The sequence below is a fragment of the Molothrus ater genome, chromosome 4 (assembly GCF_012460135.2).
Source record: "Molothrus ater isolate BHLD 08-10-18 breed brown headed cowbird chromosome 4, BPBGC_Mater_1.1, whole genome shotgun sequence".
In the NCBI taxonomy this organism is placed as follows: domain Eukaryota; kingdom Metazoa; phylum Chordata; class Aves; order Passeriformes; family Icteridae; genus Molothrus; species Molothrus ater.
In genome coordinates, this window is record NC_050481.2 from 10,383,390 (window position 1) to 10,395,813 (window position 12,424).

The following is a 12,424-nucleotide window of genomic DNA, read 5'->3' on the forward strand; positions in this document are numbered from 1 at the left end:
TGGAGAGAGTGAGCAGAGGAGCAGCCTCGGGCTAGAGAAAGGCAAAGGGACCAACATGGTGTCACCAGGGCACCTGTGAGGAACAGAATGGACACTTGGAGGCCACATGGAGGTGAGGAGTGGATGGTTTGGGGCAAAATGTGAGTTAATCTACAGGGAAATAAGTATGGGATATTATGAGGGAAAAGCTGAGGTGATGAGTTCACCCAGCCTGGCACAAGGTGTGTTTGCACAGGCTGGGGCCAGAGGTGAAGGTCAATCCAAAGCCAGCCCTGCTCAGCCTCTAAATCCCAGGATAAGTTGTACAGGCTGAGGGATTAAAAATACATAAAAATGAAACCAAGAGCATTAATGAGAATCCTGGGAATCCCATTAACTTGTTGTCAAAACTCCTGACACAGTTTTGAGCTTTGATGACAAGAATGCATTTCTTTATTTGGATTATTCACTGTGTGAGATATGGAGTTTATTTGGACTTTAAAGCCCTCATGGTGGCCCTGACACTGCTCAGGAGCTGGTAGGAAAAGCAGAGTCAGAGCTCCTGGCAGGCACAGAGATGCTTTCCCCCATAGTGGATTGTGGAGGAATTGTCTGGGACCTGGATTGTCCCTCTGGGTGATGCCACTTGCTGTGGTTTGTATAATTCTGTTCATTTTATTCCCAAAACTTCCCAGCCCAGGGGTTTGAGCTGACAGGGCAGGACAAAGATTGTTCTCTGTGTGGTGCCCAGATTTGGGGTTCCCTGTCAGCTGTGCTAGATCTGATGAATTATACCCATAGCCCCAACTTCCCTGCTCCATTCCCACTGCAGTAACCTCACAGTGCCCCATGGAGTGTGGGTATTCCCATGCAGAGCTGCTGCCTTGGACAGCAGCTGTGTCAGGAGCCAGCAGAGCTTCCAAGGAGGCTCAGCAGCACAGGGACAAGGACAGGGTTATCTTCCATAGAACTGGCTATTTAGAACCCTCACCCCAATGGTGTCCCTGGGCTCACTGGACAGAGCTGCCTGGAATGGAGCTGATTTCACCCCCCTGAGCTCCAGGATGGAGAAGATGCAGTTGGTGTTTTAAAGCAGGAGAAGGCAGTGGCCAGATGTGCTCCCAGCCTGTGCTGAGGCAGCCCCTGTGCCCAGGTGGGGACATCTCTCCCTGCAGAAGCTCAGCTCCTTTCAGAGCCTCAGCAGTGGCCTCTACAAATTCTTTTCTCTCAGGAAAGGGATGTGCATCTCTGTCTTCAGCACACCTCCAGTGGGACCTACCTGTGAAAGCTTTCCATGACATCTGCACTTCCAGCTGGATCCCTGGAAAACTCCAAACTCCATCCCACTGATTTTCAGGTATCTCTGAGGGCTGCTGCCTGGGATTTAATATCTGTGGGGGAAGATTGCCTTGGCTTTAATGCTGCTGATGGATGATGGCCTCAGGCTGGGGAGGAGGGAAGGGATTTGGGGTGGCTGGGACATAGCTGGCAGCTGTGTGGGAGCTCTGAACCAGGAATTGCTGTGTGAGCCCCTCTGCAAAGGGCCCTTGCCTCCATTCCCAGTAATGCCAGCTGCTCCTTGGGGTCCTTCTGGGCTGTTGGTGGTCTCTGTCCAGGCTGAAGCATTTCCACGTGCCTGGTCAGAGCAGCCCCTGGCCGAGGAGCCACGGTGCAGGCACAGCTCCTCCCCTGCAGATCCCAAAGACACGAGGTGCTGCTTGCCTTTCAGGAGCTTCTGGCCTCCTCCTGCCCTGCGCTCCCAGCCAGCTGGGACACACTGAGGGAACACCAAGGAGCATTGCTGGCAGCAAGCAGGAGACCCCGAGGCCTCTGGGCCAGAAAAACAACCCTGGCCTCAGCAGCCAGCATCGTTTTGACCTGGCAACACTCACCTGCAGGAAACACCCCCCTGCCACAGAGCAAGGTAACCCTCAGGACTTGTCTTGTTCCTGGGGAAACAAAGGGACATTGTGGGAGCACATTTACAGCTGCTGGGTAAATCCTGGAAAGGGCAGAAAAATCAGGGTTATGGGGAAGAGTTTGGTGCTGACATGTTGAGTGCCAGCCAGTTCTGCCCTACAGCCATTGCAGGGGCTGGTGTGTAAAGCAGCATTAGCAGGAGGGAAGGAGCTGCATTTGTAGAGGAGTTCTCTTACTGGCAGCAGTCATTCCCATCCCACACAGGACCTTTGGAACAACCCTGGGATTGGCTCAGGTGTTTGGAGCAGGGTGCTGAGAAGGCCAGAATTCCGTGTTCCAGGTGCAGCTGGGCCAGTCACTTCTCAGCATTTAACTCAATGATCCTCATGGCTCTGGAAATAAAGAACAAATAGTTTCCACTGGTTTTTTAACACTGGGGGTTTTTCCCTTGTGTTTCCCCGGGGCTCCAGTCCCACACCAGGCACAATCAGAGCAGGGGCAGCAACACCTCGGCCCCAGCGGCCGTCCCAGAGCGGCTGCTCCCGGCGGGGCGCTGCAGCCCCCGGGGGTGTGGACACGGAGCAGGGGCTGCGGGCGCTGTGGCTCGTAGGGGAGCGCGGTGCTCGTGGGGTTACCGGACCGGGGGGGCTGCGGGGCGGCGCCGTGTCCGCCAGGGGGCGCCCCGCGGGGCGGGCGGTGTCGCTGAGCGAGCGGCGATGCCGATGGGGTCCTGGGGCCGGTACGGGCGGTCTCCGTGTCCTTCCTGCTTCCTGCCACGATCCAGAGGTTACTCCCGGGAAGCGTCATCCTCCTGGCGGGCATAGTAGTGGCACAGCACCGGTTCCTTACTGCCAGAGCATGCCTGGAGCCCCAGCGGGACCCAGCCCTGCACTGGCTGCAGCCGGAGTGGCAGCACCTGTCCCGGAGCGGCTCTTCCCGACCGCGGCGATGCCGGTCCCGATCCCAGCCCCAGTCCCCCCTCGATCCTCCCGCCCCGGCACCCATACTCGGCTCGCCAAGGAAGAAACTGCTCAGCCCGGCTCCCACAGGAAATACCAACAAAATCAGAGCCCAAATCCCTGGGCCCAGATCCCAGTCCTACCTGAGCACCTTGGACCCTGCGCAGTACCAGCAGCAGACCCCGATCCGGATCTCCGTACAGCGCTCCAACCGATGCTCCCGCGGCATCCCGAGACGAGCATCCCACACAGAAAGCGGGACAGGGGCGGATCCGCCGGGTTTTTTGGGTGGGCGGGGGGGAGGCGGGGCCCCGGGGGCGGGGCCGGCACAGGTGCGAGGGGCGGGGCCTGCACAGGTGTGAAGGACCCCAGTGTGGCTGCACGGGGCGGGGCATTGGGGGATTTAAGGCGCGGGGAAGAGCTGGCGGCGCCATTTGCTCCTCGGCGTTGGGTGAGGGCGGTTTCTGCCGGCCGGGGCCCTATATCTCTTTTTCTCTACGTTTCTTTACTTCTGCGTTTCTTTCCTTTTGTATATCTTTTTCCCTTTACCTCTGCTTTTGTTCCTCTCTTCCTCCTCCTCTCAAACCCCCCCTCCCTCCTCCCCTGTGACCGTCCCCCGCCCCCCCTCTCTATTCCCCTACCCTACTCCTCATGCTCTTCCTTCCCTCCCCGATCGGGCTCCCCCCTGCCCCTTTTTCCTGCTTCCTTTCCCCCCCACCCCCAGTCGCTCCCCACCCACCCTCAGTCCTGCTCCTTCCTCCACCTTGCCTTCCCCCCAGCCCTGTCCCCTGCTGCCCTGCACACCCCGACCTCTCTCCACCTACCCCTCCACTCCCCTAGTCTCGTTCTCCATTCCCCCCCTTTTTTTTTTTTTTTAATATGGGCTCACACTGCAGTGACCTGCCCCCCTCTGCTTCCTCCCGTCCCTCCCCCCAGGCCCCGGTGCGGAGGAGGGGTCCAGGGGAGGGGGCGGGGCCTGGAGGGCGAGTTACCTCTCAGGCTCTGCTCCCTCCCTTCGACTCCCTCCTTTGGAGGGGGCCCTTCCCGACCTCCCCCCCAGGGACCCCCTCCTCCGGAGGGGGCGCCTCCTAATCCCTCCTCCCCCGTGACTCCCCCTATTGAGGGGGCCCCTGTAATTCGGCCCCCCCACGCCAAGACCCACCCCCCCCCGTGTGATGTTGGGAAAGCCGGAGCCCTGGCGGTGTGGGGCGGTGCATTGCACTGCAATGGGGGCACCCGCAGAGCGGGTCCCCAGCGAGGGTGGGGGCGCCGGGCTCCGGCCCTCAGGGCTTTATTATTGTCTGGCACCCCGAGCCCCGCGGCTGCGAGGAAAGAAGGAGAGGGGAGGATGGGGAGACAGGAGAGATGGGGGAGGTGAGGACGGGGAGGGAGAGGGGTCGGAGTTAGGAGGGAAGCGGGAGAGGAAGGGAAAGGCCGAGGTGGGAGAAGAGGGACGGTGGAGAGACGAGGAATAGAAGGAAGTAGCGGGGAAGGGACCGGACGGGAAGGAGTGAGGGGGAGGGGTCGGGTTTGGGAGGAGAGGAAAGGAGCGTTTCAGGGGGAGAGGGAAGGGGGAGAAAGAAAGGGAATACGCGGAGAAGGAAGGAGGGACAGAGAGGGACAGAAGGGGAGGCCGAAGCCTCCGCACCTTACCTGCGGAGCCCGCACAGGGAGGTCCCGTTCGCACCGTGCTCTGAGTGAGCAAATGCCGGTCGAGGCGATTTCTGGGGTCTAAATCACTTCGGCCCCGCCCCGTGCAGCCGCCCTGGGGCCCCGCGCACCTGAGCTGGGCCCGCCCTGCACACCTGAGCTGGGCCCGCCCCCTGTGCCGTCCGGCCCCGCCCCCCGCAACTCTGTCCCGCGGCCACGCACCCGGCAGCGCCCCGTGCCTGCGGCCATCCCGGGCCCGAAACCGATCCCGGGCCCGCTGCCGCCTCCATCCTCCCGACGGGGGAGAGGCGGCACCGCCCGGGACCTCGGCAGACCCCAGCAGTGCTCGGCATCCGGACCTCCGGCCGCCGTCGCGGTCCCGCTGGAGCATCCCATGCCCGCACTCTGTGGCCCCGCCCCCCCGTACCGCTGTCCCGGGACCCTCGCTCGGCGCTGTGTGAGCCCCGGCCCCGTGTGGCGGGGACCGCTCGGAGCCCGGAGCGCTGCGGCGGGGCCGCGACTGGGGACGGGGCTGTGAGACCGAGTCCTGCCGGTGCCCGCTCGCGGGGCGGGGCTGCCTCTGCCCCGGCGGGAGGGTTGCGGCTCTCGGCCGGACTGGGGTTGAGACTGGGCTGAGGACTGGGCAAAGCCCAGCCTGGACTCGATGCCCGCTCCTGCTACGATGCCGGGACGAGGTTGACCGTAAGCGGGCGATGGAGCCCACAGCCGGAGCCGGGATGGAGCTGTGGAGCTGCCGGGGTCTGCCGAGGGGTCCCGGGCTGTGCCGCCTCTCCCTCGTCGGGAGGATCGAGGCGGCATCGGGCTCTGGATCGGGCCCGGGATGGCCGCGGGCACGGGGCGCTGCCGGGTGCGGGATCGCGGCCGTTCCCCGGTGCGGGCGCGAAGCCGCCGTGTGGGGCTGGGGCCCCGCAGGGCCGGGACCGCACCCCGGAGCTCTCCCGGCCCGGTGCTCCCCGAGGCCGCCCCTGAGACCGCGGCGCCCTCGGGCCAGAGCAGCCCGTGACTCCCTCCTTCCCTTCCCTGGCGCCGCAGCTCCGAGGGGCTCCCGCTGCACCCCAGGGGAATGAGCGGGACCGTAGGGGTGGCAGAGGACAGGACAGCCCGGGCACCCGGGTGGAAGTTTTTATTTCAGCTTTACTCTCTTCTAGAGGACACAGAGACTGCCTGAGAGCTCCCACATGCCGGGGGTGAGGGATTATTTCCCCACGCTGCCCAGTGCCGGGGAGAGCTGGAGCCCGCTGAGCTGGAGCAGCACCGAGAGAGGACAGCGATGCCATGCGGCGAAGTCGCTAGGACAGGAGCAGCGGGAATTGACAGCTGCTCCTCCTCAGCAGACTAAAAAAACACCCATGTGGCTTTTCAGTTTGGGGTTATCTTTATTTTACAGTTTATAAAAAGCTTTTCCCAACGCGTGTGCTCCGTTAAACTTCCGTGCCGTCGTGCAAATTGCTATGGACTTTGACTTCCAAGTTCACCTGCTTCACCTTCCTGCCGTGCCCCTGGCAGCCACCGCCGTAGTCCCGCGGGGGATGAACGTTCCTGACGGTGCAACACCGGCTGCCCACGGCCTGCGGGCCGCCCCGAGGCAGCTCCACCTTGGTGTTCAAGGGGTGCTCCTCAGGAGTGCCCCCGGCAGCCTCCCGCTTCCTCCGCAGCTTGCGGCACTCCCTGGCCAGGAGGCAAATTCCGGACAGCACCAGCAGCAGCAGGGTGAGGGCGGCGAAGGCACTGCCCAGGGAGGCACCCGCTTGGGACAAGGAGGCTGCAGTGGAAGCTTCCTCCCTCTCCAAGAGCAGTGACTTCATGTTGGTGCCATTCTTCAGCTGGTCGCCCTCGTTGTCGTAGATGAGGGAGTCATCCAGCGCCTCGGGCAGGTCCCTGCGGCCGCGCTGCCAGCGGCGAGCCAGGGAGCGCTGCACACGGGGCCCGGCCGTGCCTTCCGGGCCGATCACGTAGATCACCTGGAGGTACCACTGGTGCCCAGCTTCCACCTTTCCCAAAGAGAAGGCATGGAGAGATGTCATTAACATCTGTCGAGTTTTACATCAAGTGATTCTGTTAAAGAGCTGGTGTGTTTTGTGTCCTGTGTCTGACAGTCATCTCAGTGGGTTTTTCTAAGCAGTAACACTGACCACCTAGTGGGGTGTCCAGCCTTTGCCGGAGGCAGTAATTTATTCAGGAAAATGAATAACATATTTTTAAAGAGCTTTTTCATTAATGCTTCAGGAAAAAAAAATAAAATCACCAGAATAATATCCTAATCTCCATTTCCTGTGTCAGAGTTGAATTCTGAGGGCCCAGAGCTTGCAATTCACCAAGTGTTTGGGAGGTCGTGGACAGACAAGTCAGTGTTGGGCTACCAAAAGCACTGGGTATATACCTTGTAGAGAGCATCCACCTTGAGAGTGAATCCATCAACTCCAGGCATGCTGCTGACTGAGTGGAACTCGGACAGCTCGGAAGCAAAGTGGGCATCAAAAGGCACATCGTGGAAATACTTATCCGTCACTTCCGGCTGGTTTCGGTCCTGGAAGGCAGAGAAGTGTCCTGAGGGATGCTGTCTGCTTTCCCAAAAGAGGGGCTGGAAGGCAGGGCACTACCTGGGTAAGGGTTCTAATACAAATGCTCCATCTCCACACCTACATGCAGGCACAGATTAAGGGACACTCATGGACAAAGGGCGGGGAAAAAACCGGTCCTGTGTTCACACTTTGCACCAGCAGTACAAAACATCCAGTGAGCTCCTTTCCTCATCCCTCTGCAGTCAGGATCTGCTTGCTGCCAGAGGAAATCCCAGAGGGGAAGCAGGAGCAGAGCACTCACCAGGAGCAGGAATCGGTGCTTCAGGTACTTGTTGGGCTGGATGCAGCCATACTGGGGCCCCTCGTTGTAGACGGTGCCCGTGGGGTCGAAGAAGGGCACGTAGCCATCCCTGCCCGTGCACAGGTAGACCTTCTCCAGCTGCAGCCTGTACGCCGCATTCAGGTTCTGCTCCGGGTGCCAGAGCACGCGCCCATACAGGATTTGCCCTGGGAACAAAGTGGGGCAGGTGGAAGCTCCCAGCCAGGGGAACACTGCCAGAGCCAAGTGTGCCAGACCACAGGTGAGTCTGTGCTGAGAAGGGTTTGGGTTGTTTGGGAAGGGCTTGGGGGGGTGCGAGTGGCAAAACAAGGTGCCAGAGCATGTTGTTGTTTTACAGGGCTGTAAGATGCTCAAAATGCCATTTATTGCTGTGGAAGAGGCAAAGCCACATCTGGGTTTTGCCCTTTCCTCTCCAGGAAATGGAAGCTGTGCAGGGAAAAACAGTGGGAACAAGCAGAAGAGGAGAGGTAAATCCTACCCTTGGAAAAAGCCCCTTTGTAATCCATTTCTGCCAGAGATATTTCTGACTTGGTGGGGTCCATGAGAAAAACCTTCTCGTTGTTGCAGAGCTGAAACTCTGTGTTCAGGGAGTAAACAACTGGAACCGGGCGGTTTGTCTGCTGGAAGGCAATCGGGATCAAAAACCTGGAATTGGGACAAGGAAGGAAAGAAAGGGGAGATGAGGTTTGTGCAGCCCAAAGGGGCTGGCCCTGCCCTGCTGCCCTGGGGCCGGGGCCTCCTTACCGCTCGGGAGCGTGAGCTGTGCAGGGCAGGGGCTTGTCTCCAGGCTCTGTCCATGGCTGCGTGGGCTGCACCGTGCAGGGGATCAGCAGGATAGTGTATTCTCCAGAGTAATCCTTCCTGGGAACAGACAGGAGCAGTCACCAAGCAGAGCTCTGAGCTCTTCGCCCAGGGCAGCAGCTCTCTCTTGCCCCGGCAATGTCATCCAGCATTCCCTGAGGGACAAACGTGACCTTCTGAAATGCAACGTCACCTCTGGGATCAGCCTGTCCACAGGCTTCATTGCTGGAAAAATTCCTTTACAAGAGGCTGAGCTGATTTTCCTCTCAGTAGAACAGTGTTCCAAGCTCTGGCCAAGCTCCTGAGCATTCCACACTACTGCAGTGGCTGCTGGAGGGGTGCCAGGGAGAGCCTGGTGCTGTGGGAAGCTGCTGAAGGGGACTGGACCCCCAGCCCTCACCTGTTGTAGGAGCTGGTTGCTCTCCAGAGCTGGTAGGGAGAGTCAAAAGTCTGAGCACTCCACAGCAGCTGCAGGTCAAACTCGATCCCTCCCAGGTGCTCTGGAGTCATCAAGGAGGACCTGACATCTGGCAGGCTGTGGTGCTCCATGACAAACAGCCCTGGGGGGGGGGACAAGGAGGTGACAGGGCACAGAGATCCCATGTTGTCAGCACAGAGGGGCTCCTGGCAGGGACAGGGACTTGCTCTGCTGCCTGTGGTGCCAGAGCAGAGCTGTGTGTGACCCTACTGTGTGTCCCTGCCAGGATCAGCGCCCTCACCTCTGAACTTGGCCTGTGTCCTGAACTCGATGACGAGGCGGCCGTCATCACGGATGTAGATGCGGATGATCTGCAGCCGGGCTGAGAGCACGCTGTCCGTCTGGATCCCTGCAAGCACAGCGGGGCCACGCTCGCTGCTCAGCTGGGCTCTGCCAGCCCCAGGAGCTCTGGGAGACCTCCCAAAGGCAGGGTTTCCTTGGCATCATCCTCCCCTGGGCCAGCTGCACACTTCCTCCCTCCTCCCCAGCTGCCTAAGCCCCCCGCAGGCATAAAGGAAGGAATATCCGAGTGTCCACTCCCTCAGGACGCTGGTGGCAGTGCAGGAGCTAAGGGGAAACATGAAGGAGCCACTTATTCCACAGCCCTTGGAGTGCCCCAAGCTCACCTGTCCTCCAGAGCACGGTGTCGTAGAAGAAGGAGAACTCCATCTCCGTGTGGTGCTCCAGGGAAGCCCAGCCCCTCGGGGCCGTCACGTAGATGTAGGACACGTACAGAGGCACGTGGACTGTCAGGAAGGACTGGGCAGAGTCCCTCACCTGGCAATAAAACCCCAAAAAGGGGGTTAGGCACCTTCAAGGGAGGTCAGAGGTGACTCTGGGTATTCTTTACCTCAGACAAACCTGAGTTTTAATTCAGGGGCAGTGCTGAGGCTCGCTGGGACCATGGGACAGAGGAGCTCTAGGTGCAATTTCACCTCAAAACCCCCCAATTTCCAAGGCTGGAAATTAAAAATCAGCAATTCTGCTTGCTCAGGCCTCCCAGAGCTCTCCATTTATTATCTGCAGAGTGCAGCTGCACTTTGCAGGCCCTGGAGAATTCAGGGAGATGTTCCAGCCTGGCTGGTGCCAGGCTCCACATGCTCCACCGGGTAGTTGTTCAGGCCAAGTAGCTTCTCTGGGCTTGTGCAAACAATTGGAGCTATAAAAGGAAACAATGAAGTAGTCCAGGCTGGCAGGAATCAAAAGAGATGATACTGGTCCTAGCAATGTGCCTGGGAATTTAATGCCGGAGCTTAGGGGAGGTGGAGTGGGCTGCACATGGATAATGTAGCCACGAGAGGGCGGTGAGACACCTCACATAGTGGAAGCCACTCATTTATGGAGGAACATTTCTGGGTTTTGGTCTGCCAGCCTGTTAATTAGGAAATGAGTTAAAATATCCCATGGCCTCGCTCTGTTGTGGGGCATGGACTGAGCTGCCTCTGCTCTGTCCTTGGTTCATTTCTATTGGCTGAGAAAACAGCCAAAATTATAAAAGAGAGCCCAGCTGAGAATGTTTTATATTTCCAGTATGGCTATACATTAAAAAAACAAATATTTTCCTGGTGCTCTGAATATTAAAAGAATAAAACCTGTGATACTCCTAGGAAAATAAATGAAATAAATGCACTGTTCTCTTCCAGGTGATGGGGGGGAAAGCCAGACTCCACCTGTACAGAGCAGAGCAGCAGCTACACTCAAGTGCAAGGCAGAGCTGTGCCTGAGAACTGAGATCTGGGATAGGTGGGAGAGCTGGGGATGGACCTCTCACCTGGAAGTCAGCAGTGACAGAGCCTCCACAGACATCGATTAACTCGGTCATGTCGTAATAGGCGTCGAAGGTCCAGATGCAGCTCTTGAGGTTGAGGTGCTGGTACAGCTGGATGCTCCGGGGCTCCCTCACTGCAGGGTCCAGCTGGTAGGGCCGGTCATAGCCCGGGCCCAGCACCGAGCTCTCCGGGGCCACCTCGGCCAGGAACCCTGCCTCTGAAGGACACAAACCAGGACAATGCCCCCTCCCGACTTTAAACTGCCCCAGGCCACATGCTTGCTTCACTCTTGAATCACCAGAGCTCCTCTCCCTTCCTTATCCTGGAGGACACACTCAGGTCTTCACAGGGGAAACTGTTACAGGAATGGGGCAAGCATCCTAAAAATCAAACTTAGGGACTGACTGATTCAAGGCTGAAGTTAACCTTTAAGAAAAGAGGAATGGGTTCAGTATGGAATTATCAGAATGAAGTACAAGATCCTGCCTGGATCTAGCATGGACTTCATTCCCTGGAGTGTCAAAGACACAATCTGCCTGTTCTTTTCAGCTCTGACATTTCTTTCAGCAGTGAATAGATTTTGTTGCGTCATGGGAGACCTCAGTGATCCAGACACAGTGATCCAGCCCTGCAGACCCCTCTCTTACTGGGAGGATATCACAAAAACGATTTAAAAAGCAGAAAATCACTAGCTCAACATGAACCTACAACCCCAAATGTTCCCATGCCTGGAATCCCATCTCCAATGGGGCACCTCTGGTCACTGCTGTGAGACCAGGAAGATTCATTGCTATTTACATCATGTCAAGAGAGCCCAGAGGAAGACAAAGACCCCTTCTCTGATTTCTTTCCAGGCTTCCATCTTCAGGAAGCAAAGGCTGGCTTTGAAGGTTACCTGAGATGCCTCTGAGGTCCCTGGCAGTGACCAGGTTGGAGCAGACGTGCTGGTGCCTGTAGATGGACTCGGAGAGCAGGAAATGAAGGTTGTGCAGCGGCAGCGTGGAGATCAGGGGCAGCATCCCATCCTGGTGGGGGATCTGCACCGAGATGTGGATCCTGGAACAAGCAGCACGTGAGACAGCAGAACAGAGCAGCCTGGCAGGCACAGGATCCCCACAGCAGCACATCCTTAAGCTGTGTCCCCCCAGCTCCCCACTGCTGAGGGGAAGGGCACCCCCTCAGCTGGGCAGGCTGTGAGCAGAGAGTGGGAGCAGGAACCTGAGCAGCCCATGCTGCCTGAGGGATGTGGTTTTATACACGCACATCGTGCTTGTGAGCCCGGGCACCCCTGTAAGCCCAGGGGGGCTGGGGAAGGGCTGCACTCCCCTTTCTCCAGCCTCATACCTGTTGGGATGCTCCTTGTGCTTCACATCCAGGTACTTGAGCGTGGCAATGAAGGACTGTGCCTGGAACCCTCGGGCTGTCCCTGCCACCACGGGCGTGTGGCAGATGGCACTGTCTGTGCCTATGGTGACCGCGCTGCTCCTCAGGGGGGTCCCCACGTGGCCGGCCCTGTCCACAGCCTTGGCCACGCAGCGCACGTGGAACCGCCGGCTGAAGTAGATGCTGTCCAGCACCTGAGGGAACAAAGAGGGGGAAACCACTGGTGCTTCCAGCAGGCTAAGGGAAAACAGCGTTTAGAAAACCCAAACCTCCAGGCCTCAGATCCAAGGAGACTTTAGTCTGGAATGTCTGTGTACCCTGTGGTTGACGCTGGTGAAGGGGGTGTTGTCTGTGATGGTCTCGAAAGGCGACCGGGCTCCGTTGCCGTCCATGGGGGCGGCCACTTCCCAGCTGAACTGGATGGAGGACTGGTTGATGCCAGCCTCAGCACAGCGCTCCCTCATCAGGGCGTACTTGGGGAAGTGAGGGTCACAGGGAGTCACACAGACCAGGGGGTAGCCTGGGGAGGGGGATTTCCTAGCGCCCTCCTTGGTCACTTCTTCCACGCGGTCGTAGTCAGCCAGGGTGACAACCTGTGTGGA

General features: G+C 58.7%; 1 protein-coding gene and 1 long non-coding RNA gene across 2 annotated transcripts in view; one reads left to right on the plus strand and one right to left on the minus strand.

The window, feature by feature from the left end:
* The first annotated feature begins 13 nt into the window (after positions 1–13).
* LOC118685888 (uncharacterized) lies at positions 14–1,805 on the plus strand. Its single transcript, XR_004980063.1, has 3 exons — positions 14–112; positions 1,211–1,336; positions 1,709–1,805. It is a non-coding gene; the product is annotated as an uncharacterized LOC118685888 (long non-coding RNA).
* Positions 1,806–5,881: 4,076 nt separating this feature from the next.
* Positions 5,882–12,424, minus strand: part of FRAS1 (Fraser extracellular matrix complex subunit 1) — a 105,150-nt gene continuing 98,607 nt past the window's right edge. The window contains 12 exon segments of the mRNA XM_036382715.2: positions 5,882–6,520; positions 6,910–7,056; positions 7,353–7,558; positions 7,870–8,036; positions 8,136–8,252; positions 8,593–8,752; positions 8,912–9,019; positions 9,297–9,447; positions 10,442–10,656; positions 11,335–11,495; positions 11,784–12,016; positions 12,140–12,415. Coding sequence (XP_036238608.2) covers positions 5,951–6,520; positions 6,910–7,056; positions 7,353–7,558; positions 7,870–8,036; positions 8,136–8,252; positions 8,593–8,752; positions 8,912–9,019; positions 9,297–9,447; positions 10,442–10,656; positions 11,335–11,495; positions 11,784–12,016; positions 12,140–12,415 — 2,511 coding nt within the window. The 3' untranslated portion in view covers positions 5,882–5,950.